This window comes from Balaenoptera ricei, chromosome 3, assembly GCF_028023285.1.
Source record: "Balaenoptera ricei isolate mBalRic1 chromosome 3, mBalRic1.hap2, whole genome shotgun sequence".
Lineage (NCBI taxonomy): Eukaryota > Metazoa > Chordata > Mammalia > Artiodactyla > Balaenopteridae > Balaenoptera > Balaenoptera ricei.
In genome coordinates, this window is record NC_082641.1 from 32,465,042 (window position 1) to 32,483,893 (window position 18,852).

Genomic DNA, 18,852 nt, shown 5'->3' on the forward strand with positions numbered 1-18,852 from the left:
TCAGGAAAAAGAGGATCCATCATAAGACAAATATAAAAGGAATCCTCTGGATGAGGATGAACCGTAGCTTCCTAACAAATGTGTTGAAAAACATAGAGGTTTGTCTTGAATGGGTTACAGGTATACCCAGGTATTAATCTCTTCAAACCAAGGGTTGGCTACTGGGAGTGGAGGCTGCTGGAGCTCCTGAGAAACCTCAGAATACTCAGCTATTTGCCACACTTTGTGCTATACAAATATTGGCAGCATCCACATGAGCTCTTATATGAAAAGGGTCAGGAAGTAAGTCAGAAGGCCCTCAGAGAGATGTATTCACAAAGACAAAACTGATGTTTGTTTGAACATTTAGACAGATTCACACAACCCAGAAAGAATTTAGGATTGAATTAATGAAGCAGACAAATAAAAACTAAAAGTACAAGACAATACAAGAAGATGTACAAAAAAAAAGGAAAAGTAAGAATAGTAAACACTACTTGGTTCAGTTATAAATAGTGTTTATATAACTGTAATCCAAATAATGAATAATGGTCTACCAAAAATTATAACATAATGATATTGGAAAAAAATAAGAAGTGGAGAGAGAGAGAGAGCGAGAGAGCACGCGCGTGCGTGCACACGCATGTGAGTGCACATACATGCGAGTGCGTGTCCCTGGGCTGGGAAGTGAGACAGGACTAAATTCTCATTTTCCATTGTGGGAAGTTAATAAAACATTGCTCAAAAAACTAAAATAATAATAATAATAAGAGCAACATAAGCATGCTAGCTGGAAAAATGGAGACAAATAATAAAAGAATCAGCTAAAAGAATTCATTGTTTACAAGAGAGAAAAATGAGAGGAGGAGAGAGGGCTGCATAACTCCCAGGCATCATTCACTCCTGGCTTGCACAGTGCAAAGCTTCCACAGCTGTTTGTGAGGCTGCGGGCAGAAAATGTCAAGTTATAAATGAAACACTATAAATGAAACTTATAAATGAAACTCACATTTATAGTGTTTCATGATCCTTAATGATCTTTAAGCTTTTACAAAATAATAGCATTATAACCTGTCATAAAATGACTGATTATAAGCAATTCTACCTTAAATACTAATAATATAATTATAAATAAAAATGTCATATTTACTATGGACAGGAGTAACTTTTTAAAATTAATTTGTTCTAGCTCTATTTTTCTTGCCTCTTGTTATTTTTCCCCACAGAAAGATTTTTCTCCAAAGATCATATTCTAGAAGGTAGGGAATTACTATCCTGCCATTGCTGTCTTGTTACGCATCTTCTGGCAATGAGTTACATGACCTTAGAATAATATTTCCATTCATTTATGTTTGATTCACTTACATGTCAAAGAGTATCCCTCTTACTCCAGCATCCCTAAGTCAGTTAAAAAAACAAACAAACCATCTAGCTCCCAAAGGAATTAATAACAACTAATAGCTGTTTAGTAGCTTTATAAATATCATACCATTTACTACAGCAAATATTAGCACCACTTTACAAATAAGAAAAAGGAGGTTTTGAGAAGTCATCCTAAGCCAGTAAGTAGTAATGCAGAATATAAAATGTTAGGCCATAAAAAAAGTTACACAATACAATTTTAAATAAGTAATAGTTTTAAGACAACAATGGTAGAGCTATATCAAAGTTAGCTGCAAATCAGACTGACACACAAGAATTGCCGTTAAAACTCAAGAAAAGAGAGAGCATTTTTACACTTAAGTAATTAGAATGGGCTTTAAAATAAGGGATAGGATTTGACCTGGGTCTTGAAATGTGTATTCAATTTGTATAGGTGAAAAGGAAAGGGAGGGCATCTTAGATGAAAATAAGTATACTGATTATGTAATACAATACAGATCGTACTGGTTAAGGAAGAGCACAGACTCTGGAATCAACTGTCTAGGTTTGATTCCTGGTTCCTCCACTTAATGTCTTCCTGTGACTCTGTATCTTCATCTGTAAAATGGGGGTGATGCTAATAGAGCCTCCCCCAGGGGCCTGTTGTGAAGATGCAAACTATTAACATATAGAGAGCTTTCACAATAGTGCCGGGAAGGGGAATGCCAGAAGCATTGGATACAAGATAACTACAATTATGGCTGCTATTGTTTCAGGATGTAATACATAGGTTGTCAAAAAGGAAAAATAATACAGTGACTATGAAATACAGAATAATCCTATTTATTATCTTTACTATTTTATCTATGTACTTAGGCAAATAAACTGTAAAATCATGGTCTTCTAATTCTTGTCCATAACTAGGCATATTTCAAGTGCATTAAAGAGGAAAAGAGTAAAAGGATGAAAGAGGGAATTCCCATGTACTAGCTGTCAATACTTTTCACTGCTATTTCTCACTATTCCTTAGATTAATAACAAACTAAAGATGGATCATTAGGAAACTATTCATAAACAAGATTTTAAAAATTAGAGGAAAAAAAACCATGTACTATTAAATATAAGAATGTTATTTTGGATTCAGATAAATTCAAACTTACAGATTTATTCAAACTTATAGATTTACACAAACTTATAGATTTATACTTATAGATTTCTCAATTACTATGGCTAAATATGTTGCAAAACATTTATTTTTATGTCTATAATGTTAGATAATTTATAGTAATATGTAAATTAAATTATATGTATATTTTTAATTTCATTTATGTAAAAACATGCATATAAAAAAGGTTAGACAGGAATACACAAAGATATTGTTTACTATGTTCAAGTGGCAGAAACATGGATTAATCCTCCCTTAATTTCCTAAACTTCCTATAATGGTTATACATTATTTCATTAATTTAGTGATTTTTTTAGGCATAGCATACAGTTTTTAGTGAACCCCCAAAGGATATCTGATTTACTTCTTTAATAATCTAAAGGTTCACTGTTGCCACTTTAAAATTTTAAAAAAGTATTCAGTTTCTTTAATATCACAGGAAAAAAACTATTTTTGTTCAAACTTACTAATTTTACGATTTCCATATTCTTTTTACGTAGAACTTTGATTTCCCAGATGACATTTGAGTGATGTGGAAAAACAGAACCCTTGTCATTCCACTTTAGGTGTAATGTAGAAGTTGAGAAATCAGCAGACAAATCCAAGATCTCTGGAGCATCTGGAATTAAGGCTTAAAAAAAGGAAACAAAAGATAAAACTTAGTCAAATAAGTAACTATTTTTCATATTATAATCCCATTAATCAGCTAATTTTAAACTCTACTTCTTGATCAAAAAACAATTAAGGATTAAAGTAAATTCTTGCACCTACTACTGAAAAAAGAGAATAAATATATGTATATTTGTATAAGCATATATTTGTAAATATATGTTTATTTGTATAAGCAGCTCCCAGTTGTTCATCAGCTAAATTTGAGAAAATTATTTACCAGCACGCTGTTTCAAATCCATAATATATCTTCTAATACAAACAGCAACTGAGTTCCCACAACACTCCAGTGTCATTGGGTCTGAAATCCCCAAGCAGACAACATTGGAGAGAAGTAAAAAAGCTCCCTTTGTATAGATTATGGAGAGCTGGCCTTGGTAAACCTTTCCATCTGTTTTCTCTGCACCCTTCCCCACTCAACTCCAGTCACAGCCTGCATGCTAGGGAAAGTTACCCACTTTGAGGATGCAATGAGCTACTACTGGCATAGGCAGCAATAAACAGCAGCAAGACCGTGGTAGTGACCAAAGCATTGAGTTGAGGAAGCCAACAAGGTTCTAAGAAGTACTTGGCAGGATCTGGGCAGTCCTTCAGAAAGGCTAGTTTGCAGTGGTGTGCAACAGGTCTGCAGGTGACTGAGAAAGAGATAAGGTGATCCAGCAGGAGACAGCTGGAGAAAGCCTGGCTATAGTAATAAGGATGTGGCTCAGGACGCCATATATGGAAAAGAAAGGACAAAATCTAATGGGCATTTCAAAGAAATGACTGGATCAAAGAAATGAAGGATTAGTAATAACAAGACATGAAAACATCTAAGATTTCTTCAAGTCACTAGCCCAGAAAGCAGGAAGAAAGGCAAAAGGTATCAGGGACAATTGTGAAGAGATGTGGGAGTCTGGCCATGGATGACTAAGTATTGGCGAAAAAAAGACCATCAATGGACGGGGGAGGTGCAGACAGTAAGTGAGAACGGGGACCAATCAGAGCGTGCACACAGACTCAAGAGGAACTCGCTGAGTGCAGCTCAAGAAATGAACATAACACACTGACACAAAACAGCCGAAGCTTGTTTGACAGCTAGTGACACAGTCACACCTTCAAGGAGCCAGAGACCCCAGCAAGAATCCTGAGAGGGAATGACGTAGAAGCAGAAGGAAACCAGAGAAAATCTGGGATCACTGAGATCAAAAGAAATGGGTTGTCGTCCAGGCCCAAGAAAACAGAGTTCAGAGAGGAAGGCTGAGAAAAGACCACTGATGCTGGTGAGGGTACCGTCAATTCCTGAGAAAGAAGGCTGGCAGGGCAGTAGGCTCTGAAGCTGTAGTATAAAAGGTAAAGAGAAAAACCATGCTCAAGGATAGAGCCTCTCACAGGGAGAAACTGGTAAACTTAAAAAAACAACAAGGTAGCCGAAAGAGTAAGGTATTCTTCAAAATCTTCAAGTCTTCCTACCTGTAAGGAGTATAGTGATGAAAAATGTGGGGATCAGTGGGAAGCACACAGGTATAGCCTGCTCTGCTCTATGTAATTCAGGCTTTCTGGTATGAAGGGCTCTTTCTTGCCTGTGCTCTCCTCAAATGACAGTAAGGTGAAGGGAAGCTAAAAGAAATCCAGAGTCACAGCCTCTCAGGCCCCATATCTATCCTAGTGCTCCCCCAGGAAGTTCAAGGACCATTAAGTAAAGTCACTTCCAGCACAACTGCGGGAGCTGACAGAGGGAGGGTGGCTGAATGTGCTGAAGAACAAAAATGGCAAAGCAGACTAAAATGATATAAATTATATATAATATAAATTAGTTTTGGAACTTAAAAATAAGTTTTTACTAAACTTACTTAAAATGTACTGACTGACCACAGTGCTCTACACTGGATTTATGTAAAATGTTTAGGGCCGCACAGGAAATAGAACATGTGGATTAAAGCCTAAAATATGCAGCAGTCAACAGTTACACAGCTACATAAGGACAGTGGAGGATGCTTTACATGAGAAGTTTAAGTGGGAAACTGCTTTTAAAAAAGAAGGAGCAAATGAGGAGTAACAAGCTGATTCAGTGCCAGGAGGGACAAGTTCAAGGTGGCAGGGCAACCACACAGAGCAGAGGCTGCCAAGAACACAGATCCTTCCAATGTTCCAAGATGACACAACGTAGTAACTTAAAATTATGAAACATGGGAGTACTTTATTAAGGCAACACTCATCTATTAAAATGCTTCCCTCCCTGAAAAGTACACATAATTAACGTTTTATCTAAATAGCAGTGGGCTATTCTTCAAAACCCAAGTCATATCTAATATTTCAAGCTAAACACAGTAACAGCCATAATTACAAATGAAAAGATTAAACAGTTTTTTCACGACTTCATAGTATACTTCTTCATTGTATACCAGGGAAGTTCCCCTAAGCTCCCACGAACTGTCATCTGCATTTTTCTCCAGCTAAAATACACTTGAGGACAATGTTAGCTTGCTTTCTAGAAACTAGAAACTTTTCAGCTAGAAAAAATTTCATCAGTCTTGTTTATTTTTTAAATAAAGCTGGTTTATCTTTACCCATAACCTCCATGCCCCTTCTGCCTTAGAACATCAGAAGATGGGAGCTTTCCCAGCTCTTTTATAGGATCCACGTTATTTATTCTGCTTCATGCAGATCCAAATTTTTAGGTTATTTTAAGAAACTTAGAGATTAAAAATCTTACAAAGACTTATTTTTGTGCTTGCCCTTGTCAATTAGAAGCTTATTAGAGGGGACTTTCCCAGTGGCGCAGTGGTTAAGAATCCGCCTGCCAATGCAGGGGACACGGGTTCGATCCCTGGTCCGGGAAGATCCCACATGCTGCGGAGCGACTAAGCCCGTGCACCACAACTACTGAGCATGCGCTCTAGAGCCCGTAAGCCACAACTACTGAGACCGTGTGTCACAACTACTGAAGTCCGTGTGCCCTAGAAGCCTGCGTGCTGCAACTACTGAGCCCACATGCTGCAACTACTGAAGCCCGTGCACCTACAGCCCGTGCTCCACAACAAGGGAAGCCCACGCACTGCAACGAAGAGTAGCCCCCGCTTGCCTCAACTAGAGAAAGCCCACGTGCAGCAACAAAGACCCAACACAGCCAAAAATAAATAAAATTTTAAAAAAGAAGCTTATTAGATATATGTATATGTGTTAAACATCTTCTTTGCTTTATATGTATACTTTTGAAAGCATCTTAAGATTTGGAGAAAACTTAATTTCTCATACTTTTATTTAGTAGCAAACTGCCAAAGAACCCAAATCTTCTAATGCACAGCTCCACTATCATTTCACAGCATCTCTTGCATATGACAGGTGTTCAAAGGTTTGCTGATGGACCCACCTCCTTCTCTTATATTCATCTAACTTGCTTTTCATTTTCTTATCAGTATTTTTCTTATTTGAGTAGCAGTAGTAATATCTTAATGTTGGGATACTGTTAATCTAATATTCAAATCACAATGAGGCCCATTATTATTAAAAATGCTGTCAACAAATTACATGCTATGCAAAAACAGTGAACTATTAATCAAGTAAGTCACCTAGGGTCTGTCCTGATTTGCCTTTCTAATTCTAACACTGTTATCTTCAAGTAGCTTCCCAGACAGAACCTTCTCAATCCCTACTGAAAAAGCAGACAACACAAATTGGCTCTCTGACAGAGTCCTGGGGAAATTTTTAAAAATCTGGAATAAAATTAAGTTAGATTCCCTCATACCTTAGTACAAAATAATTCCAGATGGATGAAAGATTTAAGCATGATAACAAAACCAAAAACTCATGAAGAAAAATATCAAGAGATTCTATTATATAAAAATGAAAATTGGTGGTGTGAAAAAAACCCCACAAAGTTTAAATTTTAAACTTGGAAAAGTATTTGTAGCAAAGAGGACAGAAGTGATAACCATACTATACAGAAAGCTCTTGTGAACTAATGAGGAAAAAGATGAATTTCAACATGAGAGAAAATTTCAAAGGACATAAATAGTTCATAAAAGAATAAAAATGACTGATAATTTTAAAAAGTAATCACAGAAATATAAAAACAACAGCGCTATAATTTGGGGGCCATCAGATTGAAATTGCAAAACTAAGAGAGATAGACAATACCCAGTCCTGGCAAGGATGCAGACAAGCAGGCATGCTCTAATATGATGTCTGTGGGAATGCAAAAAGGTTCAAAATGTGGGGGGAACAACTGGTAGCGGACATCAAAAGTCATAAAAAGCAGATGTCTTTAATGTAGCATTCCGAATTCTAGGAATTTAGCCTAAGAAAATCATCACACAAATTCAGCAACATATATGTGCAAAAAATGTTCATTAAAGCATTGGTAATTATGCTGAAAGACTGGAAATAAAAATCTCAATGTTAATAATCAATGACAATCCCGAACTCCCTAGCTATCCCTCCCCCCGAAAACTTCCCGCCCCCAGCCCCGCCCCACCCCGGTTTGAAATTGACGTGTACACACTGCTGTATTTTAAATGGATAACCAACAGTAGGATGACCTACTGTATAGCACAGGGAACTCTGCTCAATATTATGTAACAACCTAAATGGGAAAAGAAGTTTTAAAAGAATAGATACATGTACATGTATAACTGAAAAAAAAAAGACATCAATCTAGTTCAATTTTACAAGGCCTCTATTTAAAATGATGTGGTAATTGATTATAATAAAATAGTATAATAAATAAAAAAATTTAAAAATAAAATATATAATTTGCTAAAAATAAAATAAAATAAAATACAATTTGCTAAAAAAAAATCAATGACAAAGTAATTATGGTACCTCCATTCAATGGAATACTAGGCAGCTATAATGTAGATTTATTTACATAATAACTTGAAAATCTATCTGTATCTTCTGGTAAGCCTATCATAAAGTAATATAAACTTTACTGTTTATACACACACACACACACACACACACACACACATAGAGAACACATGTAAGTATTAACAATATTTCTTCCTGGGTATTGGGATCATGGCTGATCTGCACAAAACAATCTCACATGTATCTCACATACAACTACAGAAAGAAAATAACAAACATGGCTCTTCTTTATCTTGAAAACAGCCCTAAGTAGCACTTTACCCAGACAATACTTCAGCCAGAAAATGAGACCGGTTCTAAGTTCCTGGACAGCATGCTTTGCTATTATCCTTTCAAAATCTGTGCTATCTCAGACACAGACCACTCCAAACATGCACCTTGTCTGTAAAATTGGAGAGATCACCAAGTTGTTTATATTTTCTTTCCCTTGCTTCAAAATAAGTCATCCTTATAAGACTCATTGTAATATCATTATGATGCCATCCTATAATAGTTGTCAGAAGGCAACAAACCTGCTTACCCCACCATTAAGAGAGTCAAAACCACTGGAGTTTTTAAGGTCTCACTGCATGGCAAAATTTCCATCTCCAAGAGCCTGGATTTATTTCATGCTTCCACCCAGCTTGTAGCATATGTCCTAGGCATTCGGTCAACACATCTATAAAAGATGCCTGCTATGTGCAAGGCACTGGACTAGACACTAGGTGTAGAAGACAAAGTCTCTGCCCTCAGGGAACCCATTTTCTTGTAGAGGAAACACACAGGAAGCACCTAATTATATAATAAATTATTTATGCAATTGTGAGAAATACCACAAAAGAGAAACAGACTGCCTAAAGGAATGTTAAGAAAGGAATGGGGTCTCCTCTGGGAGGGGATGGTCAAAGACTATTTCCTAGGGATGGCTGAGGAATTCTGAAAGGCATGCAGGAATCAACAAAGTAGAGGGGTAGGAGAAGAGAATCCAACCGTGGGAAGGACCTTAACTTGTGTGACGTTTATTTGACTGACCAGAGGAAGAGTTTGCTTCCATCTTGATCTTGGCTATGCTCCACAATTGGAAGTATGGTCGCTGGGTAAATGAGAATATTAGTTTAACAAAAGATATAAAAGAATGGTAAATTCCTGTCAAATATAAAGCAGCACAGTACTAACAAAGGCACCATTCTGAGTTATTTTCAAATCAATTTTCTTTTCAAATACTTACAAACGTTTTTTTCATTTAGTGTGAATTTACTTATAAAATTTCCAAAATCGTGTAAAGGATTTATTGTTATTTCATGATCACCAGGTAAAAGAGCTGGGAGTTTAATATTTTTCTCCAATCGATAACAAGAATGGGACCTGCAATATAAGAAATCAAATTTTAATTAGCAGATAAAATTGAGCGCAATTTTCATAAAAACTTGATTAACAAAAAATCCACTGGAAAATATTTTGTTCTTTTGTATACAAAAATATGACAGGTTATATCCCATTTTAAGACTGCAAAAAAGCGAGGTAAATGGTAAGTCCATCAATGTGGTGGTAGGAAAAATAACCAGACTGTATCAGAAAGTCAAGAGAGTAAGCAGAGACAATTCTATAAAGAAACTTAGGGCTTTAGCATGGCCTTCAAACCCCGCCCAACCCTGCCTTTGCACACACCCTGCCCCCCACACCCCCCTTCTGGACCGACCACTACAGGGTCCCCATCAGTGAGACTTCCACCAGCTTGTCTGCTCCTCTGTCTTGCCTCATGGGTCACTCGTACAAAACATTCTCATGTTCTCATCAGCTCCCCTTTCAAAGTGCTTCTAGTTACCACCCATTACCTCTCAGACAAAAGTGAATTTTTCTCCTGTGGTTCCATGGCCCTCTGTATCTTTACAGAGCATGTTTACGCGCTTTGTTATTCACGTACGTTTCTAATTTCCCATAAAATTTAATTCAAGCAAAAGGACTTTGGGTGCCTCTTGTATCACCACCCTGCCCCGCACAGGCCTCTTCACATTCCTAAGTGAATTTAGGACTGAGGACTTGAAAGGGTTGGCTAACCTCACGTGTGAGGTTTCTTTACGTGCCAGCAGCACAAAACCATCCGAATTCTCTAAATCATGCTTTTTCATACATTGATACCATTGTACCCAATATTCTCTCAGGTTGGAATGCCTTTCTGTCCTATTTCTGCTGAGAAAACTGAGTATTCCTACTCCACCACCACGCTTCTGACAGCCTCTCTGGACCTCACACTCCTTAGTCAACGCTGCCTCAGACCATCACAGACAATTAGCATCAGCACTTAGTCCACAGCATCATTATGATCTGCTTCTCGTGAACTCCTGGAGCCAGGATAACTTCTTCCCTGTGGGGCCTGCAGTAGTCAGTAGTGCTATTTACCAGATTTTTCGGATTCTCTCCTTCTGGATTCACAGGAGGATTGCACTTCCCTGCTCCTCTGAAGCAAGGCATGGCCATGTGATGTTATTTGTAGAGAAAATGAGTGAAGGTCACAGTTTCTAAAAGCCGGGAAGGCTCTAAAAGCCAGGCAGGCTCTGCTCCCCTCCCGTCCTGGTGCACTGGGAGATGAGGGCCCCCTGGCCTGTGGCCCTGAGGGAGGGAAAAGGGGCAGAGATGCGAGCTGACCCCAAGAGAGACACAAAACACAAGCGGGAGTAATCCTTTATTTTCACCGCAGAAAATAAGGACATAAGATTCGAGGGTTTTTTCTGCAATAAAACCAAGCTCGTCCTGGCTGATAAATTACCATCACACTTAGACTAATGTTCAACAAATGTACACCGACTGGGAAAAAAATCTGAGTGTATTTAAATCCACATTTATGTCAATTTACATTAGGACCACTTATCAGCACACTGGTGCTTGGAGCTCTGCACTGAACTTCTCTGGCGTTGCTAAACAACTCAGAGCCCCGCTGGGGTTAGGGAGAAGCAAGGAGAGTGTTCTGGCTTGCAGACAGCCTGAAGGCTTCCACTGCAAGCTCCAGGACTTGCAGCCGCTCCAAGATTACCTGAGAGGGTAAGGCAGTGTGATGGAACCTGCCACTTGCCTCCTAATGTCCACTTCCCCCCTTTCCTTAGTAACACTGCCCCAGGTTTATCCGAGTACATTGCCATCAGCTATGAGAACACATCACCTAGCCTCTTATGCAAATAAGTTTAGCCACTGGACTAAGTTCTGCCAATGAGATGTAAGCAGAGGTGTTGTACGGGACTTCTGAGAAGTCTTCCTAAAGAAAACCATCTCCTTCCTGCTTTCTGGAAGGCAGACGTGACAGCCACTCCTGAAGCATCATCTTGAACGACGAGATCACACACTCAAGATGGCTGAGTAGCATGAAAAAGAGGAACCTGGGCCTCTCATGGCCATGTGCACCCACGTTGGCCTTGAACCACCTACTCCAGACCTTTTACATGACAGTAAATGCCTGTCTATTACTGACATTTTCTGTTGGGCAGAGTCAAAACTTGAACTTCATTGATACAGGTAGGCACTGGTTTAGGATAGGCCAGTAAAACTTCCCCACAGACGATCAGAATCCACAGCCCATGAGAAGTGTTTCCCATACTCAACATTCACACGATAAAAGAATCAAAGTTGTGGCCAGGAGAAGGGTTTGTTTCCATCCTGACTGAAGTAAGATTCAGATTTTTAGAAAATAGAGAGCTAAGATTTAAAATTTCTTTTAAAAATTTCCAGAATAAAATCTTTATATTCTAAAATTAAAGACAAAGAACCTTTAGATTATAACTATAAATTAACCAAAGTATTTCCATTACCCGTTTTCAAAGCAAACTTCATAAGCAGCACCATGGCCTGCTCCAGAGGGTGCTCTCCAAGAACAGTCCCACACTTGTAAATTGTTAGTTATACACTTCAAATCACGAGGAGTCCCTGGAGAAGGAGAAACAAAACACACACACACACACACACACACACACACACACAGGCACACACACACAAAATGCTTATTAATTTAACTGCACTGTAAAAGTCAACAAGTCAAACCATCCCCAGCCATCAGTACAAGCATATGTGTCTGCAGAAGGCCCATGTTCTTCATGCAGAGATGAACCTGCAGTCACAGGAGGTGACTGGTTTTATATTTCTTTTTGTAGCTTTGGTTTAAAAAAGCTAGTGAGTAAACTGATGAAAGTGGGTCAACCACAAGACCACTTAGGGGTTAGGCCTCTCTCAAAAATTCCACTTCCAGACAACTAAGATAAATAGAGGGAGTGACTATATGGATTCAATGAAGGGACCAAGAGAGCGCCTGGGAGAATTTTAGTCTCCAGTGACCCCATTTGCAAAAAGGTAAATTAAAAAAAAAAATACCTCTAAGACTTTAAGTAAAAACTATGTATCTCCTATGCCACAAACACAGCTTCTAAGCACTCCTAACTACTAGTGCTTCACAGCTTGTTACCAGACTGCCACCTACACAGAAATCCCATAGCCAATCTTTAGATTTTTATGAAGCACATCACATAAACAGTAATAAACTCACATGAGTCTCTGAAAAATATATATTTTGTGTAGGCCTAAACAACTGAAAAATAACAAATAATTCAGAAGGTTACAGTCCTAATAGTACTTACTCACATCTATAAAATAACATTAGATCATGGAATACATAAGCACTATACAATGAAAAACTGTCATTCTAAAAAGACAATGAAAAGAAAGAAAGGAGAGGACTTGAGGGAGGGAAAGAGGGAGAACAAAAGGAAGGAAGGAAAAGAGGGAGAGAGGGAGGGGAAAAGCAATTAGAGTGTGAAAAAGGTATTCTATCTCAGATTCTCTATATAAATGTCTATTAAAAAGGTTTTTTCTTTAATTTTTACATGTGATTGGTATGCTATTCACTACAGCAATGAATTATAAAGCTATTTATGTAAGACAGAAAACAAAAACATTAGAAACACATTAGAAATCATTAGTAATCATAATAAAGTTATTTAGTAGTAATTTGGGGGGAAAAGAGAAGATCTCTTTAATTATGGAAATAATATAAAAACTAAACTCAGAGGCAGAAGGATGAAAATGTTCTTTATAGAGCAAGCTAGATTACACCTACAATCATTCTTAACGTTTTTAAATAAAAGGAAAACAAATCATATATTTCTTAAAGCAGATATCTGGATTTCATTTATGTGACATTCTGAAAGGCAAAATTACAGACAGAAAATAGACAAGTGTTGGCTGGAGGTGGGGATGGGAGGCTGACAGCAGAGGAGCAGGGGTATTTTCTGGAATGACGGACTGGTCTGTATCTTGATTGTGCAGGTGGATACATGTCTGTATGCATCTGTCAAAACTCACAGAACTTTATCCTAAAAGGGTGAATTTTACTGTATGGAAGTTATACCATAATCTTTTAATGGGAAATGAATACTTAGATCTACCTTTACGGGCCTTTTTAAAAGAAACTAGAAGTACATTAAAAAAAAAATGACATAGAAATGGATTTTAACCACAACCTGAAGGGTTCAATAAAGTCTCAAGATCGCTTCTTAATCAAAACAGTAATGACATTGCAATCAGTTCATTTTCTCTGACTCTGATGCACTTACTTTTTTTCTGGCTGTTTACTTGATTCATTAAATATAGAAGAAGAACTGTTAATAACAGCCACTGGAAATTTGAAGTCATCCTCATTCTTTTACTGTCCCCCATCCGGGATGGTCGTTTCAAACATAAGGAAATGTCCATCATCTGTGCAATGTAGTCAGTTCTGCATGAGGAGAAGAATTTCAAATGGTGTTCAAACTGGTCCAAGGACACTCCTTATCCTGTGCACATCAACACTGAAAATGGATACCGACAAATACCAAAACATGCTGCACATTAAAGCCACAGAGACACCAGACTCAGCTACCCCGGCTTTAGGAGATGTGACAATCGGACACAGCTGTTGCTCCGGGATCCATTATAGGGTCAGGATAGGCTTCAAATTCAAGATTATAACTGAGCACATATTTATCAACACTCCAGTACTGCTAGAGTATAGAAAAGCAGTGCATAAAACTGAGGTTTTGACAATTTTAAGTGATATGTGAAATGACATTTTTAATTTTAATTAGTATATATTAACTTTTATAGTCACCTATTTATGACAAGTAATGTGGGTTTTCTTTTCCATGTACACTGTGATATTAAGTTTCTATTTTATATAAATTTAAATAGTTTAAAGAAAAAATTAGGGTCATTAATCACATATGGGGGATTGCAGATGTGACAAAAATATTGACAATGACATACAAATGACTAAAGTGTAACAAACACTTCAACAACTATAACGGGGAAGGGACTATCAGCAGACGAGAGATTTCAACACATTTCTGTTGAAAACTGAGAGCGTGCAGACGAGCGGTGACTGCATCTGGCGGGTGGTAGGGAGGGGCTGCAGCGGAGGGAGGCATTGTTCAGCCCAACATACCCATCAGCCTAGCGAGTGCCAGGCCCTCCTCCAGGCACCAAGGGTGCAACACCGAGCTAGACGAAGTCCCTGCCCTCAAGGAGCTTAGACGCTAGTTCTAGAGACACATACATAAACAAGTAAGGTCCTGATACGAACTTCAAAATCTAGAGTAAGTCAATGTGCACGAGAGTGTGTGAGTGAAGGTCCAGCATCTGAGCTGGGATCTGACTGATGAGAAGACTGCCATGGTAAGATCAGGGAAAGAGTAGCAAGAGCAAATACAAGGACCCTAAGACAAGGACAGCTTACCAGGTTCAAAGGTCAGGAAGGGGGGCTGAGAGGAGGTGGGCTGGCCAGGCCACAGAGGGCCTTTGGTCGTCAAAAGGACATGGGCTTTAACAGGTCGAGATGAGCAGCAGCCACTGGAGTGCTTTAATCAGGGGACATCCATGATCCGATCTGCACTTTGGGAAGATTTCTCTAGCTGCTACATGGAGAACAGACTCTAGGGGAGAAGAGAGGCAGGGGAACCATAGTCCAAATGAAATAATCAGTGGTGAGGACCCTCTGCTAAGGTTTTCAAGAGCAGAGGTGGTGATAGGTGGTCAGATTCAGGATCTGTACAAGAAATGGAGGGTCTTATCAATCCATTATAGGCAGGACAGAGTGGTGGTTAAAAACACAGACAGGCTCTGAATCCCAGCTTTTGCACCTACTGTGTAACCTTAACTGCTCTGTGCCTCGGTTTCCCCATCTGTAAAGTAGGGATAACTATTTTTCTCATAAGTTTGTTGTGAAGATTAAATGAGTAAATATATGCAAAGCACTTGGAATAGTGCCAACAACATATACGTGCTATAAGTGTACTTTGTGTATTATGTGAGGTATAGGGAGAAGAGAGAAGGCAAATATGACTACTAGATTTGGTGGAAAAACAATACTGGATGGATATGGTGCCACTTAAATCCTCTGTGCGTGTGTGAAGGAGGATGCAGTGATTCATGGGGTTGAAGCTCAAGGATTCCAAGATTTGTTTATAGAAGTCAACTCTGACATGCTCCTACACCCCACTCCCAACAGAAGTGTTCTCCCTACAGAACATAAAAGAATTGTTGAGGACACAGAGCAGCTAACAAAGACAGGGGTGTCAAAGAGGAAAGCCTTCCACACCTGACCCTGAGGGATTCCTCCGAGTAATGATGTTCGCATCCACTGTTGTTGAATGAAGCTTGCCAGACAACAAGTCCTCCCAATGTGCTGAAAACTCCTTGTCAGACCTAATATTGCCTCATTTTTATATTGGAATAGACGACTAAGGATCATAAAACATATAAGAAAGCCTAAATCGTTGAAGAGAAATTCAGGATAAACAGGATCACCAAAAGGAAAATAAAAATTACTCCCAGAGGAAATAGGGATAATGTGAGAAACAGGAAAAGTAAAAAACAAAAAAAAACAAAAAGAAAATCACCTCTAAATAGTACTCTCTGAGCGGGCATGGCACAGTCATAAAAACAAGAAGAGGATGCAATGAAAAAGGAATAATCAGAAATAACTCTTACACATTACATACATTGGCTGATAGTAAAAGATTTCTAATGACAGATAAAACATTGAGTAATCTTTCAGAATACACAAAAGACAGAAATAGAAAATGTGAGAAGAAATATGAGAAACAGGAACTTGAAAAAGGAAAGGTGATAGAACATCTAAATAACTGGAACCTAACAAGAGAATTCAAGAAACATGTTTCTTAGTGAAAGCAAACGGCAAGATGGCCGCCTGGCTGCTGCTGAGCCCTGCCACAAACCCGGGAAGTGAATCTCAAAGAGCACAAATGATCATAACCAAACATACACGAGGCACAAGCACACATTTCAAAGGTGTTCACAATGATTTTCTGGATGAATAACTTCCTAGTCAATCACAGTTTCGCCGAGCTTACTTATTAAAACGAAAATGTATTCATGGAATGTCGAAAATGCCAATTGCTAAAGTTATAGAATTACGTGGCGTGTACAGGAATAACTTAATAAAGGAGACCAAACATGACCAAACCATGACTAAAATAATCACAAACCATATTCACTGACTGGCTAAGAATTACCTTGAAATGAGACAATCCCTCACTACAAGTCTACAGTTGTCTAGAAAAGAGTGTGTCCCATGAAGCGGCAGGTGGGGGAGGGAGGCGGCTGAGGATGGGCACGGGACTGGGTACGGTGGACTAAGGCCCTCATCCTGGCTCCGTAACCAATTAGCGGTGTGACTGAGCGCAAATCACTTAATCCACCCCCCCCACCTCCCCAGCTTCAGCCTCAACCAGGGTGGCACGGAGGCAAGCTCTGTCCAGAGTCCCTAGGAGAGACTTCCCCAAGTTAAGCGGGATATTCCATTCCTGTTGGCAGGCACAAGCACAGGGGCAGCAGTGCCAGCAGCACTTTGCCAGCAGTGCCAGCCCCACCCAGGAGGGACACGACTGAGCAGGTCTGCGAGGGTCAGGGTGGGGTGCTCGGGAACAGAAGAATCAATGGCACTGTCGCCAAGGCCAGCTTAACTGAAAACAGGCAAGATGATAAAGAGGACTTTGTTGTTATAACATTGACACAGGCAACTCTGAGCAAGTCCTTAGGCCATATTATATTATGCTCTAATAGCTCTGACCTCTCTAGCAAATGGACTTATGTGAGGCCGGAACAATACATGGACAGAGCCCTCCGGTGCACCTCCAGGAAAACAGGGACCCACAAAACTCGTCCCTGCTCCCTCCCGATAGATGCATTGTCAGAACTTACTTTTTTCCCACCAATGGCTTATTCTTTAGAGGAAAGCACATTTTTATCAAATTTCAGGAGCTAATTTTCAAAATTAGAGTAGCTGTCTTTTGACACCAGAAGAATGCAAATGTAAATTTCTAAAGGGGTGAGACAGGGAAGAAACTACTCAGGCAGGTGTCAACCGGAGCCCTGTGTCCTTGGTGGGGACAGCCACCTGCTCTAAAGGTGGCAGCAATGGGCCTTGTTTTGCCAGATTTTCTTCTTTTTCAAGACTCGGTAGAAATCTGGGATTTTACATGAAATACTCAAATCTGTAAACATAAGCAACTAACTCATATTTTTTATACATTCTAAAGGCCAAACAAAATACGCCTTCAGACTGCATCCTGCCCAAGGGCTACCAGGTTCGTAATCTCCTCAATGTAATTATTTTAAAGGATTCAAAAATGTCAATAAATCCTTCAGTTTAGGAAAACTGATCATGCAGAATCAATGTATAAAATTGTTGAGCACAAAGAAAAAATCTGTCTTTTGCTTGTTAGTTCTTGTGTGTTTGCGTGTATCCTGCCCTCTGTCTTAGGCGTCTGAGTGGCCGGGGCCCAGCGTGCAGAGCTCGGCCACCAACCATATAAGCGTGGTCCCTCCCTTGAAAGTGGCCACACAGGTGCTCTGTTTGCTTTCTCATCGGCTTTGAGAGTTCTGCCTCTAGGCTACGTGAGGTTCTGGACCTTTCTGCTGAGGATACAGTAGTTAGAAAAAAGAGTGGAGAAAAGTAAAGCTAAAGGCAGAAGAGTGCCAGAAACTGCAGTCCTGATGTATTTTGTTTAGTTGTTATGTTTGTTTTCTCTTTTTGGGGGATGGAGGGGAGACAGGTGGGCAGAGAGGGAGCAGGAACATGACAGAGAGTGAGTGAGTGCATTCTGCTGGTGAGAATCTACTCCGGCCTGGAAGGGGGCTTGAGAAACAACTGCTCAGGCAGAGAGAGGTGAGTAAAGACGACCCAAAGCATCTTTATTCCGAGCCTCTATTCTTGTCACCACAGTGAAATAACTCCCTTGTCATTAACACACAAAGGAATGAAACACTGGAAGGAGAAAAGCTGCTTAATCACCGCACAGCAAAATAAATGTGCAAGTAGTTCACTGAGCCTACAGGAGAGGAGGTGCCTGGGTGGTCACCCCGAGCAACCAGGTGGGAAAGCAGACAGTGTCCTACTGCCGATTCCCATCCTCCTTAGTGTCCCCTTTTTTTTTTTTCCTTCCTCACTGTTTTCTGTTAGGGAACATAAAAATCATTAAAAAACTCTGATCAGCAACCACTCTCCTAATTCCACTCCCCACTCCTACCCCCCTACTCACAAGAGCTTAAGTTCCTCAAGCACTGCCCTCTGAAGAATGCTCTCTAGGAACAGAAACTTTGCAGTAGGTAGACTCTATTGCATTGTTAAAGTGAAGTGTGGGGATTTAAGTAAAATGGGAGATGTACCTGTGGAAAACCCCAACCTGGCTGGACTGGAAAGCTCAGCCTGGGAAGGCAGATGGAGACTGGACTGTGTAGGGAGACGTAAAGGTGTGAAGGAAGAGGGAAGCTTGAAGGAAGTGGTGTTTAAAGGAGACTGATTAAGAGAC

The 18,852-nt window shown here is 39.5% G+C and overlaps 1 protein-coding gene across 7 annotated transcripts in view; it reads right to left on the reverse strand.

Moving 5' to 3' along the window:
• The window catches only part of LIFR (LIF receptor subunit alpha), a 91,817-nt gene that overhangs the window by 44,711 nt on the left and 28,254 nt on the right, over nucleotides 1-18,852 (reverse strand). For 6 of the 7 annotated variants that reach the window (XM_059916274.1, XM_059916269.1, XM_059916268.1 and 3 more), the window contains 4 exons: nucleotides 13,600-13,760; nucleotides 11,806-11,920; nucleotides 9,234-9,370; nucleotides 2,974-3,137 (listed from right to left, as the gene is read on the reverse strand). In XM_059916274.1, coding sequence (XP_059772257.1) covers nucleotides 2,974-3,137; nucleotides 9,234-9,370; nucleotides 11,806-11,920; nucleotides 13,600-13,760 — 577 coding nt within the window. Of the gene's footprint in view, nucleotides 1-2,973; nucleotides 3,138-9,233; nucleotides 9,371-11,805; nucleotides 11,921-13,599; nucleotides 13,761-14,756; nucleotides 14,953-18,852 lie in introns of all 7 variants that reach the window. The other variant, XM_059916272.1, reaches the window with a different exon arrangement.